Source organism: Pavona decussata, unplaced genomic scaffold (genome assembly GCF_977016875.1).
Source record: "Pavona decussata unplaced genomic scaffold, jaPavDecu1.1 SCAFFOLD_215, whole genome shotgun sequence".
Taxonomy (NCBI): domain Eukaryota; kingdom Metazoa; phylum Cnidaria; class Anthozoa; order Scleractinia; family Agariciidae; genus Pavona; species Pavona decussata.
In genome coordinates this window covers 505,001-528,191 of record NW_028145620.1, presented here as the reverse complement: position 1 = coordinate 528,191, position 23,191 = coordinate 505,001, and the positions used below count along the sequence as shown (strand labels likewise).

At 40.1% G+C, this 23,191-nt stretch overlaps 1 protein-coding gene, 1 long non-coding RNA gene and 2 pseudogenes across 3 annotated transcripts in view; 2 read left to right on the top strand and 2 right to left on the bottom strand.

The window, feature by feature from the left end:
- Positions 1-1,743: 1,743 nt before the first annotated feature.
- The window catches only part of LOC146459857 (patatin-like phospholipase domain-containing protein 6), a 26,469-nt pseudogene continuing 5,021 nt past the window's right edge, over positions 1,744-23,191 (top strand). Inside the window, exons 1-20 of the transcript XR_014857797.1 lie at positions 1,744-1,877; positions 2,205-2,328; positions 2,556-2,605; positions 3,239-3,302; positions 3,644-3,728; positions 4,016-4,147; positions 4,775-4,838; positions 13,249-13,363; positions 14,405-14,458; positions 15,000-15,143; positions 15,623-15,670; positions 15,758-15,795; positions 16,742-16,819; positions 17,054-17,097; positions 17,733-17,845; positions 19,709-19,772; positions 19,877-19,929; positions 21,081-21,150; positions 21,399-21,515; positions 22,802-22,950. The product of XR_014857797.1 is annotated as a patatin-like phospholipase domain-containing protein 6 (transcript). The remainder of the gene's footprint in view (positions 1,878-2,204; positions 2,329-2,555; positions 2,606-3,238; positions 3,303-3,643; positions 3,729-4,015; positions 4,148-4,774; positions 4,839-13,248; positions 13,364-14,404; positions 14,459-14,999; positions 15,144-15,622; positions 15,671-15,757; positions 15,796-16,741; positions 16,820-17,053; positions 17,098-17,732; positions 17,846-19,708; positions 19,773-19,876; positions 19,930-21,080; positions 21,151-21,398; positions 21,516-22,801; positions 22,951-23,191) is intronic.
- Positions 5,395-7,521, bottom strand: LOC146459860 (uncharacterized; annotated as a pseudogene).
- On the bottom strand, positions 5,395-9,129 carry LOC146459859 (uncharacterized). Its single transcript, XM_085088683.1, has one exon. The coding sequence runs from the start codon at positions 7,978-7,980 to the stop codon at positions 7,561-7,563; it is 420 nt and encodes a 139-aa protein (XP_084944809.1). The 5' UTR covers positions 7,981-9,129; the 3' UTR covers positions 5,395-7,560.
- Positions 10,520-12,426, top strand: LOC146459858 (uncharacterized). The gene is made up of 2 exons (XR_014857782.1): positions 10,520-10,714; positions 12,037-12,426. It is a non-coding gene; the product is annotated as an uncharacterized LOC146459858 (long non-coding RNA).

The following is a 23,191-nucleotide window of genomic DNA, read 5'->3' as shown; positions in this document are numbered from 1 at the left end:
GCTTTTCTCTGCCTAAATGGAGCTCTGGATCTATTCTCTTAATTCTCTTCTCAACAAATGAGCTTCTGTTCTTGGCTATGTCAGGTTTATGAGTATTGTGTAAACGTCATAAGGTGTCCAACTTTGGAGTCCACCCTTTGGTGGGATGCTAGTCCATCAGAGGATACCTAACATGAAATGAATAGAAATATTACCACTCCCCCTGGATGAGATTTTGTTGTACAGTTGACCCTCCATGGTAACATTGGTCACGTGTCGAATGGTCACTAAGTGGAGTTTATCGTAAGGCCCAAGAGGTGTCGCGTTGTCTTAGGAGAACTGGCCGTTTACAACCGCCTTCACAAAACCCCCTTTGAACTCCCATACAAACTCTGTGTTTACACATTCCCGTAAGTGGCCGCAGACACTTTCAGGATTTACGATTTGGACTTTTCCTTTGCTTTTAAGCTCACCTAAGCGGACACCCGAAAGGAAATCCTATTAGCCTCTGAATCTTATTTTAATGAATCAACCTCACATCGCTGTTCGTAATGATTTTACAGTCCATTAATCACAGTTATCGCCATTATCGCGGCATTTCATAAGGCAATAAAATAAAATAAAATAAAAATGATTTATACGGTAGTCATACACCGGGGAAGAGACAGACAATTTGGAGAAGAGTTTTCTGTTTGTGGAAAAAGACAAGAAGGCCAAGACCAGGCAGCAACCATAGACATGGAAAGTCTGTTACGAGTTTTTAAAGTACTCCACCACTTCCAATGCATCCAAAGCTCAATATGAACTGAATGTTTCTCTCTCTTTTTTTTTTTTTTTTTTGGCATCGGAAAATGATGCAGAATTGTCGACAATATTGACGTGTGTTAAAGGTGCAGTGTCCCCTATCTTAGCATCTCTTTGAAAAGTAGAAAGATATATCTGTTTCAATGGAAATGTTAAAATAATGGTCCAGTTTTGTTAACAACAACCATACTAGTACACGGAAACTTATATCAATTATCTATAGCTGCGGATGACTAGGATGGAAATGGCCGGATTGTGTCATTGGGAAGAAATCGCTAAAACTGATCATGATTTCAGTCTAACAACAATATCATGTTAGAGAAAAGTAGTTTGTCAAATATTTTAGCAGTTTTGACGGAAAAAAGCAAGAAAAATATCCGTGACAGTGTTCTTTTTAACTCATACAATGAAAGGTCAAATTGCATAATCACCAAAAATTGTTAACAGAGTCTATTGTTGATGTAAGGTTATGCGATCTTTGCATAAACCCTGCCACCCCCCCCCCCCCCCGCACCTCCCTCCCTGGACCTCTGGTGTCTTCTGATTGACGTTAGGGACCTTAAGCAGAGATGACGACCACGCCGACGAAAATGGAACTTAAAAAAAATACCATCGCGTCTTCTGAATAAATTCGCGATGTTTATACTCTCTAAGGCTGTGTAATGTGGCCGACTATCGAGGACCTTACGTTGTAGGGGCGCCTTTAAAGTTCAGAAAGAGAAAAGAAAATTAATCATCATGCGTTCACGTTCTCCATAAAACCTTAAATTTGGTCATTTCACGTTGTTGTTTTGCAGAGGACGGCAAAGAAATGTACCAAAGTGTATAATGCACGTGCAGAGCCACTGTTTTGCTAATTAAAACTATTGTTTTCTGACATCCTCGTTGACGTCGTCGTCGTCGCTGCTTAAGGTCCCTATTGATTGATTGATTGATTGACTGATTGTTTATTTTGTTTTCAGTGTAATACGTCAGAAGCCCAGAGTGGTGTTAAACGTGGCGCATTCACTCATCAGCCATCTCTCTCCTTTCCTGAGGCAAATCGATTATGCCTTGGACTGGATGCACGTGGAAGCCGGCAGAGCAGTTTACAGGTGCTATTTTTTTGTCTGCAAGCCAAATTCAGAAAGAGTATCTAAAAATGCATGCATGCGAAACGCACTCCGCTTACATGTGTTTTTAATTGTTACTACACGGAAGTTGCTGTTATTGTTTTTTTTTGTTTTTTTTTTTTTTTGTTTTTTTTTTGCGCCCAATTATTTTCAACCTAATTCGCAACTGTTTGCATCTTTTAAAACTAAACTTTTCATAGGAGACTATGTTTGAATTTATCCACAGTTCTGAAACTTGTCTGCAGATTTATGTTAATTACACCAATACAAAGGATTTAACCGTGGAAATTGGCTGTTTTTGAATTGCAGACAAGGCGAACAGTCCAACTGTATTTATATTGTGTTAAATGGCCGTCTGCGATCAGTTGTTACGCTGAGCAATGGCAAGAAGGAACTGGACCGCGAGGCTGGCCGCGGAGAACTCATGGGCGTGGTAAGTTTCAGCCGCAGCAAAACGTTTCTAAGATTGTACACAGTATTTCTTGCATAACAATGTTGGACGCACGGCTAAACGTCATGCAACGTGACGCAACATTCATCCAACTAAAAATGAACGTTTGGCGACAGCTTTTAGTATTAAGGGCATGATAAACACGAAGCATTTTGTAATGGTTTTATTAAAAGTTCGATTAACTCGAACGATTTCTTGAACGATTTCAGGTGGAAGTTCTAACACAAGCTCCGAGAGCGACGACTGTTCACGCCATTCGGTTTGTCTATTTTGTTGCGTCTTTTTGTGCTTTTTTTTTTTTTTTTTTGTGTGTGTGTTTTCCTGTTTGTTTTGTTTGTATTAAGGAGTTTTTGAGGATAGGAACCGGAAAAACTGGTTTTCCTTTTGAGCTGTTAGGCAACTTAAAGCACAGACGTCGTGAGCCTCGGACGGCAAATAAAATTGGTGTCCAATGTTTCCTTTTCTAGCCGCGGGTTTGCTCTTCACCACGGATGGGAAAAGTTCTTTTTTGACGTCTGTGGCTTCACGTTTCAAACACGATAGCGTCAAATCGCTGTAAAACTAAATGAAGAGCGAAATTTAATTGCCGGTTGCCGTCTGTGGCTCGCGAACGTCTCTGCTTAAGTTCCCCAATTAATTGTAAGAAACCTTCATTGTCAGGGCGTTCTGTGCGTGTAGGTGCATGTTTTTTTCATGCGTTTATCGGCTATCGGCTTAGTAATTCACGATGGCGCGTGAGAAGGTCCCTCTTAACTTAAGTTGGTTTGCCGTGCAACTGGCGCCAGAACCTTAAAACCAGTTATCTACTTTCTGATTGAATTTGCTTTCTTCGCTGTCACTTGAACTGTGCAGAAGTGTAACATTTTATAATCAACTCATTATTTCCTCGTAGGGATACGGAGTTGGCGGTTCTTCCGGATGGACTACTTAATACAATTAAGAGACATTTTCCACAGGTAAACTTGGTTTCCTTTGCTGGCTTTTGAATGCTGTATGTCTAAAGTGAAATCTTCGGTAGAATGTATGTGAACCTTATAATAATCCCCTCGCTAACATTACGCTATGTGCGATGCCATCTTCCTTTATCTTCAACTTTCTACTTTCCTGTGAACGCGCTCTTTCAGTACTTAGGGAGTCAGACGCAATTAACACTCTGACGAGGTCATTGACTCACTTGTTTTTGTCGTAGTCCTATACCCGTGGCAAACTGAGTTCAGCTTAGTTATATTACATTGTCCACCCTTGCATTTACTATCTTTCTGTAGTTCGGATATAACCTGTTCTCCTTGTTCTTTAGGTCGTTGCACGCCTGATTCATCTGCTAGGTGAAAGACTGCTTGGACAGTACAGACGGAGTAATGCAAGAAGTGAAACATTACTCGGTATGGCGGCACAAACTAACTTTCCCAACATTCAGACCATTAGTTTTTAATTTTTACAACATTTTCTTCTGTTGTTGCTGCTTAACGTTCCAAACCTCTTTTTACCACGCGCATAAATTGCTCCTGTCAAATTACTAAAAGGAACTCAACAAAATTCTGGCATATTAGCAGGCATCTTATCCTGGAAGGGATAAGGAAAATCTCCGGCTTAATTCTGTGGAATGTGTCTGAAATTCGCGATTTCTCAACTATTTTGGACTCACTTTTATTTTGTTTTTGTTTCTTAGAAAATCATATGCCGGTGGATAATCAGATTTTTGGCGGATCAAATCTCGGCACAGTGGCCATTGTACCTACGTCTGAAGATGTACCCATATCCAATTTCTCATTTGAACTCAGCTTAGCTCTTCACTCTATAGGTAAGTAAGAGAAACGAACAAACAAACAAGCCAACTAACTATGCAAACAAAGAATCAAACGAACATCACACAAGCAGCAAGCTAGCAAAGATGTAGCCTGCAGGGTCAGATCCCTCCGACCTTCCTAGAAAAATCGAGAAGAGGACCATTTTTCTCGGAATATCGAAGGATTCTCTGCTCGCAGGGTAGCAAAGAAGAAGCTACCTAGACGACCAACCAACCAACTTATAAACAAACAAACTGCATGGTAATCAGGGAGAAAACCGCGTCGTAAATCGCTAAGCATTTTACGGTGGTCCTTATTCTTTGAACGATTGCTGATTGTCTTATTTGTTTTAACGTATAACTTCCTTACAAACTCACAATCCCTTTGAATATTTACAAAGTGGGGGCTGATCTGGTTATTGCCTCCCTCCCCCCCCCCCCTCCCTCCACAAGTGGTAGTGGTTCATAAAGCGAATAGTTCATCCCTTAATTCTATATCCCACTTCACTGACTACAGCCTTGACTGGACGATGGTATTTATGTGATAGAAGAAGTTTCATTGTATTTCTGTTCACATATAATAACTAGCAGTAATGGAAAGGATCCCAGCTTTGATGGTAATGTTCTTTGTCTTGTTTCCAGGCCCCACTCTTTTGTTGACCAGCTCTTTGGTCTGTAGTAGGCTTGGTAGCTCAGCCATGGACAGGTAAGTGAATACCATCCGTGCAGTGAAATTATGAACTTTACAAAAAGTCTGTAAACATAGGACTTTTATGTGGTTATTCTGACACTGTTTTTAGCTGAATAGTTAACTCGCTATCTTTGCCTGCCCTCGACCGTGATGCCCAGGGTTTATTCAAGAGCTTTTGGCATTGCTCTCGTAGAAATACAGTTGCGCATAGAATTAGCACTAGTGGTGGATCACGTGTAGCCTGCCACGTAGGCGTTAAAAGCTGTAAAGGGAAGGCGGAAATCGGACACGCGCACGAAGCGCGTGGAGCCCTGTCCCCTTATAGGGCTTGCACTTAAATCTGTATGTAGCCTAAAATATATGGAATATTTTAGGTCTTCGACCATGAACAGGTCCTCTTAAATGTGCAAAGGGGCTCATTGTGCCCCATAATCTATTTTCTAGAATTAACTGTACTCAGGGATGCGTGTTTAATATATATTTTTATGTCCTTCCCTCGGTTATATTACTAAAAACTGGGGTACTGCATTGGCTGAGCTCTGTTTACTGGGCAATAAAGACACAAATGCCATATGGGTCAAAATGGCTATGGGAAAAGCCCATAGCCGCTTTAATTGTAATAAACAGAATCACAAAACTAGTGTACAAAATAAGTTTATCAAAAATACTTTCACCACATTGGCTACATAAAAATATTCAGCCCAGTAAAGGTGAGGGCACAAAAAGGCCAAATAAAGGAAACGAGGACAAGGCAAGGGGAGGAGGTGGGAAAAACGTTCGACGTCCTTTCACACTGAAGTAGCGAGGCAGAATGAGACATAACTCCGGGTCCCCACGCGATTTACAATGCGCTCTATAGGGGGTACAAAGGAATGCCCCCAACCACTCAACCTGTCCTGAATCGATAATTACTCATTTTTGTCTAAAATTCATATTAATTGAATGAATAACACAACTTCTCGGGTAGGGACATAAAAACTCTATTTGTAAACAAATATTTCATTTATGTCCTTCCCTCGGTTATATTACTAAAAACTGGGGTACTGCATTGGCTGAGCTCTGTTTACTGGGCAATAAAGACACAAATGCCATATGGGTCAAAATGGCTATGGGAAAAGCCCATAGCCGCTTTAATTGTAATAAACAGAATCACAAAACTAGTGTACAAAATAAGTTTATCAAAAATACTTTCACCACATTGGCTACATAAAAATATTCAGCCCAGTAAAGGTGAGGGCACAAAAAGGCCAAAAGCATCATTGAAAAAGCAATGATGCAGCCCCACCCCAGGCAATGCAGTACCCACTGAAAACAAGAACAGTACCAAATTTGGTGACTAACGAATAAAGATACTTATTGTATGCTGCCCCTGCAAGACATACACAAGTAACTGCTAAAATAAATGAGGGATTGAAACTGCTGCCCATGAAGATAACTTGAAACCTCTATAAAAATATTGCTGGTCCAGAAAAGTTCTATACATTAAAATGTTTAACATGGAAAATTAATAACCTGAGAGTACTAATGCATGCTGCCCCTGCAAGACATACACAAGTAAGCCATAAAAGAAATGAGGGATTAAAAACTGCTGCCCCTGCAAGACAATTCAAAAACCCTCTTTGTAGAAATACTGCTGGTCAACTCAATAACGTGATTTAGTGCCAATGTATGCTGCCCACGAAAGACATATACAAGTTACCTCTAACTTAAAAAGGGGGTGAAACTGCTGCCCCTGCAAGACAATTTGCAACCTTCTTTTAAGCAACATTGCTGGTCAAGGAAAATATTATACAATGTTGAATGGAATACATTAGTAACGTAAGGGTACTAATGTATGCTGCCCCTGCAAGACATACACTAATACCCCCATCGAACAGATAAGGATAGTAACTGTTAGAAACTCCTGATTCCAAGCCCCTGTTGCTTCTATTGAATCAAATTAAGGCACAAAGAATATACAGCCTATATGTAGCTAGATATTACCTAGTTGGGAAAGTTGGCAATGCGAAATGCTGTTGACTTCCAATGACCAATCCACTAATTTGTGCCTCAGTGAAGCCCTGTTCGGCTGCATGAGAAGCGGCACCAATTCTAAAACTATGGCCCTTATACCTAGAAGGGTCTAAATTACAATGAACAAGGGCTCTAGAAAGGAAATTAACAAACATTTCCCTGGAAACTGCTTGACTCCTAGTAGAAACAAATAGTGGCCCAGGCTGATGACCTCTTATGCTTAGGTACTCCAACATTACATTCACCGGACAAAAATTCGCTAAACAAGAAATTGTCAAAGAAAAGGTAGGACGATTGTAGCTGTGTTTGTAATTACGAAAAGACAATTTAAGTGCCACAACATGTTATTTTGAATCAACAAGCTGAGTTAGCTGATCAAGCTGCAGAGGCACGTCCGGCTTATTACTCGACACAACAGTCATTTCACCAACCCTAAGGAAGGCATAAAAAGCTAAAGAGCACATGGCCAAAAAAGAGCTGCATTTTCCCTAGAGATGGCCACCACAGCAGCTGCCTGGACTAATCTGTGCAAAATAGGTAAGGTCAGAGGTAGCCGGCTGTCTAGTCGGAAACCCACCTTCCCATAACCTTTCAACATCTGGACTATAAAGTAAAAAGGCCCGACCTGGAACGATAACGGAACAGGCAAAGTTGAGAAATCCGGTGAGGGACTGGACTTCCCGCAAGGTTACCTTCTTCCTTTTAAGAAAATCTGATATAATGCCTATACACTTGTCAACTTTGTCCAGTGGTAAGCAAGCTTCCATAAAACAAGAATCGAGCTCAAGGCCTGAGCTACCAGTGGATGTGATGGACCAGGAGCAGAAGGTGGCCGTGAAGTTGAATGTGAAATTGGAGGCAGTAGAGGAGCAAGGTTGTTGGTGACCTCTTGCATAACAAGGGCCAAGATCTGGTTGACGATGACACTAGAAAGTACAGGCAAAACGTCCTGACCAGGGCCATTGTATCCAGCAAGAAGCTCTGGTTGACTGTGAGCAGGACTACTTCCATCTGACTGATCTCTGGTGGCACCTGCTTCTGAGCGCTGAACAACAGCAGTGGCAACGTGTTGGGTTGATTGAAACTTGGACAACTTAAAGGTGGCCAAAGGTGCTGCCTTTTGGTTTGTTTGTGTAGGAGGCATCTGAAAGGAAAGTGAAAAAGAAAGCCAGGAGCCCTCGAAGTACAATGAAGTTGTGCCTGGTGCATACCACAGTACACAAGGATGAAAACCCTCAAATAGAATGGGATTGAAGCCCGAGAAAAAACAAATGAGGATCAAAGCCCTCACCAAAATAAAAACGTTGATCGAAGCCCAAGTAAAACAAAAGTGAGGTTTGAAGCCCTCAAGGTAATATCGACTTGAATAGAAGCCCAAGATAAAATAAAATTGAGGATAAAACCCCTTAAATAAAGATCAACTTGGATCGAAGCCTAAGAATTAATAAAAATTGAGGATCGAAGTCCTCAAACACACAAATGAGGATCAACGCCCTCACCATAATATAAACTTGCATCAAAGCCCAAGTAAAATAAAAAGTGAGGATCGAAGCCCTCAAAGTAACATTAACTTGGATCGAAGCCCAAGAATAAACAATAATGAGGATCGAAGCCCTCAAACTAAGATCAACTTGGATCGAAGCCCAAGAATTAATAAAAATTGAGGATCGAAGTCCTCAAAGACACAAATGAGGATCAAAGCCCCCACCATAATATAAACTTGATCAAAGCCCAAGTAAAACAAAAAGGGGGGGATCGAAGCCCTCAGAGTAATATCAACTTGGATCGGAGCCCAAGAATAAACAAAAATGAGGATCGAAGCCCTAAAATAAGATCAACTTGGATCGAAGCCCAAGAATAAATAAAAAGTGTGGATCGAAGCCCTCAAAATAAGATCAACTTGGATCGAAGCCCAAGTAAAATTAAAAAGTGAGGATCAAAGCCCTCAAAATAAGATCAACTTGGATCAAAGCCTAAGAATAAATAAAAATTGAGGATCGAAGTCCTCAAACACACAAATGAGGATCAAAGCCCTTACCATAATATAAACTTGGATCGAAGCCCAAGTAAAACAAAAAGTGGGGATCGAAGCCCTCAAAGTAATAGCAACTTGAATTGCAGCCCAAGAATAAACTAAAATGAGGATCGAAGCCCTCAAACTAAGATCAACTTGGATCGAAGCCCAAGAATTAATAAAAATTGAGGATCGAAGTCCTCAAACACACAAATGAGGATCAAGGCCCTCACCATAATAAAACTTGGATCGAAGCCCAAGTAACGATAAAAAGTGAGGATCAAAGCCCTCAAAATAAGATCAACTTGGATCGAAGCCCACATAAAAATAAAAAGTGAGGATCGAAGCCCTCAAAATAAGATCAACTTGGATCGAAGCCCAAGTAAAAATAAAAAGTGAGGATCGAAGCCCTCAAAATAAGATCAACTTGGATCGAAGCCCAAGAATAAATAAAAAGTGAGGATCGAAGCCCTCAAAATAAGATCAACTTGGATCGAAGCCCAAGTAAAAATAAAAAGTGAGGATCGAAGCCCTCAAAATAAGATCAACTTGGATCGAAGCCCAAGAATAAATAAAAATTGAGGATCGAAGCCCTCAAAATAAGATCAACTTGGATCGAAGCCCAAGTAAAAATAAAAAGTGAGGATCGAAGCCCTCAAAATAAGATAAACTTGGATCGAAGCCCAAGAATAAATAAAAAGTGAGGATCGAAGCCCTCAAAATAAGATCAACTTGGATCGAAGCCCAAGAAAAAATAAAAAGTGAGGATCGAAGCCCTCAAAATAAGATCAACTTGGATCGAAGCCCAAGAATCGAATAAATAAAAAGTGAGGATCGAAGCCCTCAAAATAAGATCAACTTGGATCGAAGCCCAAGTAAAAATAAAAAGTGAGGATCGAAGCCCTCAAAATAAGATCAACTTGGATCGAAGCCCAAGAATAAATAAAAAGTGAGGATCGAAGCCCTCAAAATAAGATCAACTTGGATCGAAGCCCAAGTAAAAATATAAAGTGAGGATCGAAGCCCTCAAAATAAGATCAACTTGGATCGAAGCCCAAGAATAAATAAAAATTGAGGATCGAAGCCCTCAAAATAAGATCAACTTGGATCGAAGCCCAAGTAAAAATAAAAAGTGAGGATCGAAGCCCTCAAAATAAGATCAACTTGGATCGAAGCCCAAGAATAAATAAAAATTGAGGATCGAAGCCCTCAAAATAAGATCAACTTGGATCGAAGCCCAAGTAAAAATATAAAGTGAGGATCGAAGCCCTCAAAATAAGATCAACTTGGATCGAAGCCCAAGAATAAATAAAAATTGAGGATCGAAGCCCTCAAAATAAGATCAACTTGGATCGAAGCCCAAGTAAAAATAAAAAGTGAGGATCGAAGCCCTCAAAATAAGATCAACTTGGATCGAAGCCCAAGAATAAATAAAAATTGAGGATCGAAGCCCTCAAAATAAGATCAACTTGGATCGAAGCCCAAGTAAAAATAAAAATTGAGGATCGAAGCCCTCAAAATAAGATCAACTTGGATCGAAGCCCAAGTAAAATTAAAAAGTGAGGATCTAAGCCCTCAAAATAAGATCAGCTTGGATCGAAGCCCAAGAATAAATAAAAATTGAGGATCGAAGCCCTCAAAATAAGATCAACTTGGATCGAAGCCCAAGTAAAATTAAAAAGTGAGGATCGAAGCCCTCAAAATAAGATCAACTTGGATCGAAGCCCAAGAATAAATAAAAATTGAGGATCGAAGCCCTCAAAATAAGATCAACTTGGATCGAAGCCCAAGTAAAAATAAAAAGTGAGGATCGAAGCCCTCAAAATAAGATAAACTTGGATCGAAGCCCAAGAATAAATAAAAAGTGAGGATCGAAGCCCTCAAAATAAGATCAACTTGGATCGAAGCCCAAGAAAAAATAAAAAGTGAGGATCGAAGCCCTCAAAATAAGATCAACTTGGATCGAAGCCCAAGAATCGAATAAATAAAAAGTGAGGATCGAAGCCCTCAAAATAAGATCAACTTGGATCGAAGCCCAAGTAAAAATAAAAAGTGAGGATCGAAGCCCTCAAAATAAGATCAACTTGGATCGAAGCCCAAGAATAAATAAAAAGTGAGGATCGAAGCCCTCAAAATAAGATCAACTTGGATCGAAGCCCAAGTAAAAATATAAAGTGAGGATCGAAGCCCTCAAAATAAGATCAACTTGGATCGAAGCCCAAGAATAAATAAAAATTGAGGATCGAAGCCCTCAAAATAAGATCAACTTGGATCGAAGCCCAAGTAAAAATAAAAAGTGAGGATCGAAGCCCTCAAAATAAGATCAACTTGGATCGAAGCCCAAGAATAAATAAAAATTGAGGATCGAAGCCCTCAAAATAAGATCAACTTGGATCGAAGCCCAAGTAAAAATATAAAGTGAGGATCGAAGCCCTCAAAATAAGATCAACTTGGATCGAAGCCCAAGAATAAATAAAAATTGAGGATCGAAGCCCTCAAAATAAGATCAACTTGGATCGAAGCCCAAGTAAAAATAAAAAGTGAGGATCGAAGCCCTCAAAATAAGATCAACTTGGATCGAAGCCCAAGAATAAATAAAAATTGAGGATCGAAGCCCTCAAAATAAGATCAACTTGGATCGAAGCCCAAGTAAAAATAAAAATTGAGGATCGAAGCCCTCAAAATAAGATCAACTTGGATCGAAGCCCAAGTAAAATTAAAAAGTGAGGATCTAAGCCCTCAAAATAAGATCAGCTTGGATCGAAGCCCAAGAATAAATAAAAATTGAGGATCGAAGCCCTCAAAATAAGATCAACTTGGATCGAAGCCCAAGTAAAATTAAAAAGTGAGGATCGAAGCCCTCAAAATAAGATCAACTTGGATCAAAGCCTAAGAATAAATAAAAATTGAGGATTGAAGTCCTCAAACACACAAATGAGGATCAAAGCCCTCACCATAATATAAACTTGGATCGAAGCCCAAGTAAAACAAAAAGTGGGGATCGAAGCCCTCAAAGTAATATCAACTTGGATCGAAACCCAAGAATAAACAAAAATGAGGATCAAAGCCCTCAAACTAAGATCAACTTGGATCGAAGCCCAAGAATTAATAAAAATCGAGGATCAATGTCCTTAAATACACAAATGAGGATCGAAGCCCTGACCATAATATAAACTTGGATCAAAGCACAAGAATAAAGTCCTCAAATTAAAATTATCTTACGTCGAAACCCAAGAATTAACAACAGGTGGGGATCAAAGTCCTCAAAATAAAATAACCTTGGATCGAAGCCCAAGAACAATAACAATTGAAGGAGCAAAGCCGTTTCCACAGCATAAACTAGGACCAAATCCTTCAACATTACATAAACTAGTATTGAGGCCCTAGAAAAAATTAAACACTTGTTGAAGCCCAAACACTTAAAAACAAAGAGGGGATCTCAAACAATAAAAGGAGTCAATCTTGGCGCCGCAGAAGCGTGACCCACATAAAATAACTTAAAACAAAGGGATAAACAGGCATTTAAATAAAAACAGGGAAGGTAATGGCTAATTAAAAGGTCAAACAAAAGACAAAGCCTGTAAAATGGCGGCACGATAACTACGATACAAACGATACTGTCCTAAACGATTAACGTGAACCCCATCGGCTAACAATAACTTTCCAGCCTTATTATAAAAACCCTAGTGAAACCAACAAAAAACGTAAGGAAGGGGCGCTAAAAGTGAACGAACTAATTCATTGCAGACGGCCACCTTGTCGTTGAAAGCACATGGCGAACGACGCGGGATGACATGACAAGCAAATATCGCTTTTACCGAAAAGCGATCGTGCAGTAAACGAACCAAAACTTCGATGGAAGCAGCTATAAGCGAGTGCTCCTCAGTAGAAAGATCATTGGTACCGATTTCTAGGATAACTATATCCGGGAGTAAGCGAGAAACAATAACAAGATCGTAAGACCAAAGCTTAGGGACATTACAGCCGCCATGCCCAGACAAGCTAACGCGTGCACGGCTTGCAAGATTAAAATCAACGAAAGAGTGACCCCAAACCAAAACCCGGGGCAAGTCGGAAGACATTACAGCGGAGAAAAGACAAGGAAAACAAAATATGTTACCTTTCAACGTCCTTTCGCATTAAAGTAGCGAAAAACTTTCGACGTCCTTTCACACTGAAGTAGCGAGGCAGAATGAGACATAACTCCGGGTCCCCACGCGATTTACAATGCGCTCTATAGGGGGTACAAAGGAATGCCCCCAACCACTCAACCTGTCCTGAATCGATAATTACTCATTTTTGTCTAAAATTCATATTAATTGAATGAATAACACAACTTCTCGGGTAGGGACATAAAAACTCTATTTGTAAACAAATATTTCATTTTTTTATTGATAGCATGAATGAGTACCGCCTGTCCAGCTGGCTAGGCCAACAAGAAGATCTTCATCGCATAGTCTTGTATCAGGCCGACACCTTCATGTCTGCTTGGACAAAACGCTGCATTAGACAAGTAAGCAGATTTGATTTTTTAACTTCCTTTATTTTGTTATCAGCCGTGAGGAAAATCTTGGGTTGAGACAAAATATGACTTAGGGGGTGTTTGCATGGTACCGGCGCAACCTTCGTCCCGATACGAGTTTACATGACTCCGGTTACCCTCTTGTGTCTCTCTATTCGTTTACATGATACCAGCACAAGATCTCATATCGGTACGAGTTCACTCCGGTTACCCTCTTTTGTCTCTCTATTCGTTTACATGATAGCAGCACAAGATCTCATATCGATGCGAGTTAACTCCGGCTACCCTCTTGTATCTCTCTATTCGTTTACATGATACCACCACAAGATCTCATATCGATGCGAGTTCACCCCGGTCACTGTACCGGAGCGAGATTTTCATTCCTGTACGAAAACTCATTCCGCACTACGACTGTTCGTTCAGCCTTGAAATCACCTTTCCGGGAGACTTGAACAGGTAGCACATGCGTATTCTTCGACATCCAATCCAAGATGGCGTCACAGTCACGTTGGCCGGCATGTAGTGCCCCTTCTCGTAAACGCGGAATGAAATCACGTTGCCATACCGGTATGGATCTCGCACCGGTGCGCGTTTTCACATGTAAACACTCCCTAAGTTAAAAACAAACAAGACCTCCCCACTTTGAAAGTTTGAATGTGGGTTAGGTTAACTAGTGTTACCTATAACTGCCGACAGTGAGCGGTTTTACGGAGATGCTTTGCTTTGTTTGTCTCTTTTTGTTTGACTTTTAGTGACGCAATGTTTAGACATGGCCTAAATAGAGCGCGTTTGATTCCAAATGATTTAATTACCAAACATACTGTAGCCTAAATAGTTTCTAGCGAGAGGTCTGATTGGAAGTCTCACGTAATAGCCACTCAGAGCCTTTAAAGGGCAGTCACGTCACTTTTGATACCCACGTTTGGTGTCACGCGTTCATGCTTTAAATGCAGCCGACGGTGACGCATTGCCAAGAGCAAGCAAGAACTCCAATAAAAACTATTAATGTGGACTATTCCCTTTCTCGTTTAGGCGGACTGTATTGTCATAGTTGGTGTAGCGGACAACAGACCTACTGTTGGACAGGTATTGGGGAGAATGAGTTTGTAGCTTTGGTTTTTGAACGGAGTAGACGACATGGAAGGTCGCCTCTTCCTATTATTGCAGTAGCTGTAACTACTGTTATAAAGAATATTTTTCAATTTATGTTTCTTGATAATATTACTCGACAATGACGTTAAGCGAACGTCGAAACGTCGTCGCATTTGAAACTTTTGACCAAGAGGATTTTAAACTTTTCAATTTTTTCGCAATGTTTTATAGTTAAATTGTTTAACAAATCTCTTGTTCTACGTAATTTGTGTTTCGCTTGCTAAAATACGTAAACTAAAGGCCTACAAAATTTATAAAGCATTAAAAATACCCACACACAACTCTTCGTTTTGACTTTTCCCAGCCATGACGATGACTTACTAAAAACATTTTTTTTTGTTGAACAGTCATTAGTTATTTTTTTTTCTTAAACAGTGTGCGTGTGTCAGTTTATTGGCAGCTTGTAACTTTCTTCAGCCTCTGTAACACTGTTATTTGTGCGGAAGGTTTAATTGTTTTTCTTCCTTTTTTTCAGCTTGAGATGCAGCTGGAAAACATCGGCGTTCGTTCTCAAAAGGAGCTCATTCTCCTGCACCGTGAAGACGCCTCCAAAGGATTCCGCATTTCAAATACTGTAGACTGGCTCAACGCGCGAGGCTGGATATGCGCTCATCATCATGTTAGTTTATAACTTTACTGTTACATCTTTTTGTTGTTGTTGTTAATAAGTAAATTTTTTTCCAATTCACGAGAGCACCTGATGCTGCAGTAATACAGTGTAGTTACAAAGTTAGTTAAGTTAAATAGCAGTAACAATTTACGAAAGAAAATTTTTAAAAAAAAGTTTAAGACAAAGTCGGCGAAAAGGAAATACGGACAAACCATCCCAGCAGCAAAACAAGAAGGAGAGGGAATCAACGTAATTGACTGTGTTTAGTACCCACGAGGCTACACGAATGATAAATAAATAACTGTCTTACGGAACTCGTGGATAAACAAGCTATATACTTACTTAAGGTGTAGGGATACTTCTAATCTGCTTCACGGTGAAGAAACCGCTCGAAGCACCGGCCATGATGGCTACCGATGAGCCCACTGCAACTTACCTTACCGTAGGTAACGAAGGTGGTGGATTACTCATTTTCATTCTCATCGCAGGTTCGATGTCCAAAGAAAATTTTTGGAAGGCGGCCTTTGTCTGAAAAGGTAGGAAACCATAAGTGTGAACGTTTGAAACATTCATGTATGTGCTCTTTAATAATGCATTTGTTTTGTTCATTTTGGTGACTGCAGTTCGCACAGGATCCCTCAAGTTACCCTACACCAGACAAGTGAGTGAATTCGCCAGTTCTGTATTCTTTCTTTTTCCACTGAAGAGGTACTGGACCATGATTCATAAACGAATATTTGGTTTAATCAACTGGGTTGGTAAGGTAATTTGGCTACTGTAGATTCCGTCTGAGGAAGGGCTTACGCTCGAAACGTCAGCTCTGGAATCTCTGTACGGTGACCAATTTACTTTGTCTACGTATTTGAAAATATTCCTTTCCGCTCCCCCATCAACGTAGCTCCACAGTTTCCCTAGAAACTAACTTTTCAACTGGATTCATAAAACCATCTTAATTGCGATAAAATTTGTTCTGAGTATTGTTTTAATACAAAAGCCTGTTGTTTAGAAGCTAACTTAGCTGAGGAGAGCTGTATGAATACGACCCTGGCTGAACGTAAAACAAGGCGATTTTATAGGTATTGCTTGCCAACACTTTTCATCGGTTTCTGTGAGCAAGGTTTGTAATGTCTAGCGATTGTTACACAGAATGTGTGGATGAAAATTCGAGAAAAAAAAATTAACACCAAGTTTTATAGGTGCTACGCGTCTCGTTCGTACCGTGGACACGTATGTGTTGTGAGGTTTAATATTGCAGTGTTTGATTTTATCGAAAAGACCTGCATTATGCAACTGTTTAGTTACTCACCTTGACAAACTCTTTTTTCTCCATTGACAAAAAAAACACTTCTTCCCGTCGGTTGTTTGGGTGTCTTCTATGAATGTAACCTGAAACCCTTATGAAGGGGAACCAATCAGATTGTGGGTATTTGGTTCATATCCGAGAGCTCCCCTGGCAATAAAGTCCTGTTATTTTAAACCTCCCGACTAAAGCGCTCTTTTCAAGCCAAGTCGTGCTGATAAGAAACCGCTCGTGATATCTCGGAAATGCACAGAAATAACCTACCTATATCGCGAGTAACAATTTTCGACGTATTTCACTCCTACAGAAACTCGGATTTTTCACGTCTCGCCCGAAGACTGACAGGGACATCCGTTGGATTGATTCTTGGCGGAGGCGGAGCCAGGTAAATACTTTAACTATTTTCATCTTTGATTTTTCATCTTTGATAAGGTAAATACGTTTCTTATTCATTTAATCTCAGGAAGGAGGTTAATAAGATCTCTCTCTTTTAGTCCTTTGAGCCCCCAGTGGGGCATAGGGCCGCAGGTTAATAAGATCCGAGCCTTGAAATTAGACTTTTGAACTAAAACAAAGATGTGTTCTGTGTGGTATCTTTTTTCTATTTTTTTCCTGTCAGGGGATTATCCCATGTTGGAGTCATCAAAGCGTTAGAAGAAGCAGGTAAGTCCTTTTTATGTATTTATTTACTTATGTATTCATTTATTTATTTATTTATTTGTTTTATTTATTTATTTATTTATTTATTTATTCGGCACTGAAGGTGATGTTACTCGATATTCCTTCTGTAAGATTTAATGGCAAACCCTTGCAGTTTTTTTTTTCCTGACAGTTGTGTGGTTTATAAAGCGGTAAATTCACATTGAGAGGGGCGAATAACCCAGACTAAAACGAGCACAATATCCCCCGAGGTTCATTTTCTCTATGATTCGCCCCCTTCAAGTTAACGAGCAGACCTCTATTCCGTTCAGAGGACAGCCCCAATGAAATTCGTACCGCTCATGCTTCTTTGAATAACAATGCGTAATTTGACAGGCCTAAAACATTGCATTTACTGCAAGTGAATGTCGCGAGAACAAAAGGCATTTTGGGCGATGAGTGGAACCATAGTTAATTAAGGGACTCGTTATGAAACCTTGCCATGTCAACAATGGTGCTACAATTTATGTTGGAAGGGCCGCGACCGTGCACAATCCTTCACAAGGTTTCATAACCATTGCCTTTTTTAACTATAGTGTCGGTGAACAGGGTTTTTTTCAAGACAGTGAACGGTAACAACGATTTGAAATTGCTTGCAGGGATTCCTATTGACATGGTGGGCGGTACCAGCATGGGATCTTTTGTTGGCGCAGCCTATGCCGAGTCCGGTGATGTCACCAAAATGTGCCAGAAGGTCCGCGAGTGATCATTGGTAAGGGATAGCACTCTTCCTTGTCTTTCTCTCTCTATTCCTCACCGCCGTGCAGTACAGTCGAGCTAAGGCCCAGTTTTAAGTATATTGGAACCCGGCTAACTCGAACTCCCAAGGGAAATCAACATACTTCGAGTTAGCAAGGGTTCTAGTTAGCAGGGTTGGTGCTGAATTTCAATATCGTCGTTGGTTTTATCAAATTATCTTTTACAACCACGAGTCACTTGGGTGCAATTAGTCTGTTTTGTAACAGCCTTTTAATAACTTGCACTTTAGCTAACTCTTAGGTTGCGAATTATTTTTAGCCACAATTTTAAGAACATATTAAAAACAAAACATAGGCTGAGATCTAGTTAAGGACGTTTCCGTGCATAGAAAGCACGTTAACAATAAGATTTTGACACGTCAACCAGCTATGTTCTGACATTTTTAGGTTTACCGGCCGATGTTTTTACAATAGAGTTCGAGTTATCGGGGTCATTTGAGCCAAGGGGAAGTAAAATAAGTTCGAGTTAGGAAGAAGTTCCAGATAGCCGAGTTCGAGTTAACTGATAGTAAATGACTGAAAAATGGGGTCAAATCCAGGGGAAATTGGATTTTGTTCGAGTTAGCGGGGAGTTCGAGCTAACCGAGTTCGAAGGACTGTATTTGGTGACACTGACTGACGTCACGATAACCTTACCGGAAATCATTATCAGAGTCAGATGAATTGTGAATTGAAGGGGTGACTGGAAAAAAAGCCTCAAGTGACTTCTGATAAATGGCTAGATTCTCCTTCGAAATTCCCTTGTGTTCGCTAGTGAAACAAAAAGAGAATTTGGCCTTACATCAAAAGTCACTTAGGGCCTTATTTTGCACACCCCTTCAATTGTCAGTGGATGGTTTTAAGGCACTGGTTCTTGACCTGATTGGTCAATGAAGTCACGATGGTATTTGTCATCTGTCAGTTAAGCACTGACGTTATTTATTGACTTTGGAGACTGTAAAAGGGTAATTGATGCATTTTGATTTGTGGTTTGTCTTTTCAAACGTCCGTTAGTCGGTTTGATTCGCCAATTATAAATGTATAAATCTGTTCCTGTACTCAGTGTTTAGTCATAGTTTCTAACCTGATGCCATACCTTTGTCCCGTGGAATGCAATTCAAGCCACCCTCGCAGTGGTTGTTATAGACCTTATGCAAAAATGGTAGACATTTTAATATTCCTTTGTCCACTTTCAAATTAGCTTTGCTAGCCTCGTTCAAGGGTAATTTTCGTGAATACCAACAAAAGATTATTAAGATACCAGCCATTTTTGCATAGGGTCTATGGCTTTTGTGTAGAGCACTGGTAATGCACTTCCCTGAAGCAATTTCTTCCGAGGCTAAATTTTATTAAGCTCTGTAAAAACTGGAGAGAGCCATTTGGAAGCCAACGACCGGATGTGGTCATTCCTACATCCAAAGAAACAGATGACGGTGGGATTTTGGAATGTAAGGGCGATGAAAATGGATAGGGCGTGGTTTGAGGATCCAACTGAACGAGTACCTTAGGAGGAATGTGGGAAAAATCAGAACAACCTGGCGTAGACTGGTTGAAAAGGAAAGGTTAAAAGATTTTGGTTGGAGAGTTGGGAGAAAGCCCGCGAAGTGGCGGCAAACCTAGCTAGAGGAGTGGAAAACACTCAGTTATCTAGATACAGATGATGATGATGGTGATGATGAGACTGCTCTGTATTTGGAGTGGTATATAAAACGATTTGGATCATATACGCAATAAATGGATTAAACTGAGGAAATTTTTGTTAATCTCAACAAATTTTAGGGTTTGAAAATTGCGCTACTAGAATGCTTGCCTAACAGTAATTTTTTTTTCGTTTCTAGGACATGACGTCAATTTTCAAGAAAATCCTGGATCTAACGTATCCGTTCACCTCCATGTTTTCCGGTGAGATGATGATGATGATGATGATGATGATTATTATTGTTATTATTTACCTTTGTTTGCTACCTTATTCCTGGCGTTGACTTATCACATTCCCTTGCCTGCAGGAAGCGGATTTAATGCGAGCATAAGAAGTACATTCGGAGAGCGGCAAATCGAGGTACATTATCCCTCTATTATTACACACTATATGCTACAAGCGGATGACTGTAGTCCATTTAGTTGCGTGTTGTGGGCTTTTGGTGCGCTGTTGAGCACATCGCCCATTAGAAATGAAATTCAGTAGTTTGAAACCTGTAACCAGTTTAATGAAAGACGATCGAACGACTTGATTTGACGTCGATAGCTCATCCCGCTTGCGTCAAGCTTAACTAATTTCGACTGGCATTTTGGATTGGGTGGCAGCATATCGCAGAAACAAAGTGCCGAGGGAAGCAAATTTCCAGAAGGCGGAACTCGTTGCTGAGCGACTTACATGAAGAAAAGAAAATTCTGTTTCAAAAAGTCACAAGCGTTTAATGGTCAAACGGAGGCTGTAGGAGTTACGACTCTTAACGTCTTTTATCTGTCCGTTTGGTCATGCATTGGAAGACTTTGTCAGCGAGTTGGCCTTTCGAAGTTGCGATCGCTTGCAACTCCGTTTTTTCTCCGCTTGTAACTCCGTTTTTTCTCCGGAACACCTGGCTTTCTCTGAGTTACGTTAGTTATTTTGAAAGCCTAAGGTAGAGTAACACTATTCAACGCTTCGCAACGAGCAAAAATCGACTGCTAGAGAAAGGGATTGCTACCAACACGAGCGCTGCGGCGTCGCGATACTAGCCACAGGAAACCTGCGGCACCACATAATGTGTGAAAAATTGGTTGCAGCGTTGTCTTAATCGTTGCGAAACTTGCATTTCGGTTCTACCTTTTGCTAGGGCGCGCCAACGCTGCAACAATTTTTTTTAAAGCGTCCACTCGTGTGGCAAGTTTCCTTCAACTTTTCCCACAACGCTGCAGCGCGCGTTTTGATTTTAAACAATTTATTTATCATCATTATTATTTATAGATTTATTTGTGTGCTTGTTGTTGTCTGTTTGTTCGTTTTTGTTTTGCACAAATCAGCGCCAGCATCGATAATCCTTTTTGAGTGTATTCATTCTTTCAATTGCAAACCGTTGGGTTGACTGGCGGTAATTTTTTTTTTCCCTTATTAATTGAATTCTAAAAAAATTGATTCTGCACTGGTATTATCAGTGTTTAACAACAACAACAACAAAAAAAATTAGTCCAGGTTGGTGTTCACCTGTGAATTTGACGGTTTCTCTGCAGGATCTGTTGCTGCCTTACTTTTGTATCACGACTGACATCACTTCATCGAGAATGAGAGTCCATACCGACGGTAAGTCATATTTTAATTGATGCAAACAGTACAAACTGAGTGTTGAAAGTGTAAACTGCATCAACAGGGAGACCCTATTTGTAGTTTATAAAGAGATTCTATTGAAGACAGCTTTACAAGAACAGAAACAATACGAACAACAGAGAAGTTGTGGATCTGCTTTCATAGGTCTGCCTCTCCAAGCACAGGAGCGAATTAACTAAAGAAAAGATTGTTAAAAATTAACCAACATTTGTTGACCTTTTCAGGGTGTCTATGGCGTTATATCCGCGCCAGCATGTCCCTTTCAGGGTACCTACCTCCGCTGTGTGATCCAAAAGACGGACATCTCTTATTGGACGGTGGATACGTCAATAATTTACCTGGTGAGTGTATTCTTTACTCTCACTAAATATTCTCGATTCAGTCTTTTTGTCAAACAGTACCTTTTAGATTGGAAAAGAGCCTTAGCATCAGGAGGCTGACAGTCTAAATTTTACTATATGTAGTCGTTCTTCTATTCTCCTACAGCATTCAAATTTTTTTTCGATTTGAGATAAACCTGAGCTTAGAATCATGATAAAATTCATCTTCTGGAAAAAAAAATGAGACGGGGGAGGGGTAGATGATTCGCGTAAGGGTCGTTTACATGTGGAAAAACGATGGCGGGGCGCTAACAAAAATAAGTACAGTTCTATGCGAGTTTTACCTATTCCTTCCTGGGTGCATTCACGCCTCTTATCCCAAAAAGAAACCAAAAGAGTAGTCGTGTCCACCCAATTGTTACGTGTAATCGACTCGCTAAGGCCTTACCGTACCTCAGTGTTTTTAGACCAAGCATGCTTCATTTAGCGATCAGTTGTCTAGCTGGTTTCTTTATGAGTCAATCAATCTATTTGGCGTGTGTTTCCGTTTTAAGGATTGTGTAGCCTAAATACGTGCACATGTAAAGGTAAAATGCAAAGCACGTTAAGGAACAGGAATAGAAATTAGCACTCGAAATTCTCTGCTCCACTGAAGTTGTGTTCCTCGCTTCTTTGTAGTACAGTCGACTCCCGATAACTCGAACCATTAATGGAAATTGAAAAAGGTTCGTATTATCAGGAGTTGAGAACAAATGACCTGTCATATAGTGTCACCTTTGAATAAAATTTAATTATAGAGAAGTCGAGTGAAAATGGAACAATATTTCCAAATTATAAATGAGAACGCAACGTAACGTGAGACAAAGCAAAGCAAAGCAAAGAAACAGGAAAAGAGTAGGTACTGCGAACTTGAACTGGACTGACACGTTTTCTTAATACAAAAAAAAAAAAAAAGACAAAGAATACAAAGGCTGCTTTAAAATAAATTCAATGTTTTGAACTGCAGTACTGTTTGTTTTGACCTGTCACGTCTTGACAAGCAATTATATAGAAAGTGACATCAAGGGAAACAAAAAGTGCTTCGAGTTAGCGGTGGGTTCGAGTTACCGAGGGTGAAATTACCGTAAATGTATGACGGAAATCCAGGGGAAACCGATTTTGGTTTGATTTAGCGCGAGGTTCGAGTTAGCGAGCGTTCTAGTTATCGGGAGTCGACTGTATACATAGTGTTTTAATAAAGAAAATTCCCTCCATCCATTCATATGTACTTGTGGTTACCACCTTCATTTTATGATATTTGTTTTTAGCTGATGTGATGAAAACCATGGGCGCTCAGACGATCATAGCAATCGATGTAGGATCGGAGGATCCCGACGACCTAACGAACTACGGCGACCAGTTGTCGGGTTGGTGGCTATTGTGGAACAAGTGGAATCCTTTCGCGGAAACCGTTAAGGTAATGGAATTCGGCAGAATCACCTCCACTGGCTCTGGTGCAAATTGTAAGGTCCATTAGAGCCTTTCCACTCCCTGACTTTCGTGAAAAGAAGAAATGTGAACTTCTACAGACAGGCTAAAATACATTGCAAAATATCAACAAGTAAACTCGATTACGAAACAAGTATCATTATCAATAACACTATACAGCAACCAAACCGAATCACAAAGAAATGACGTGAATCAAATTGCTATTTGTC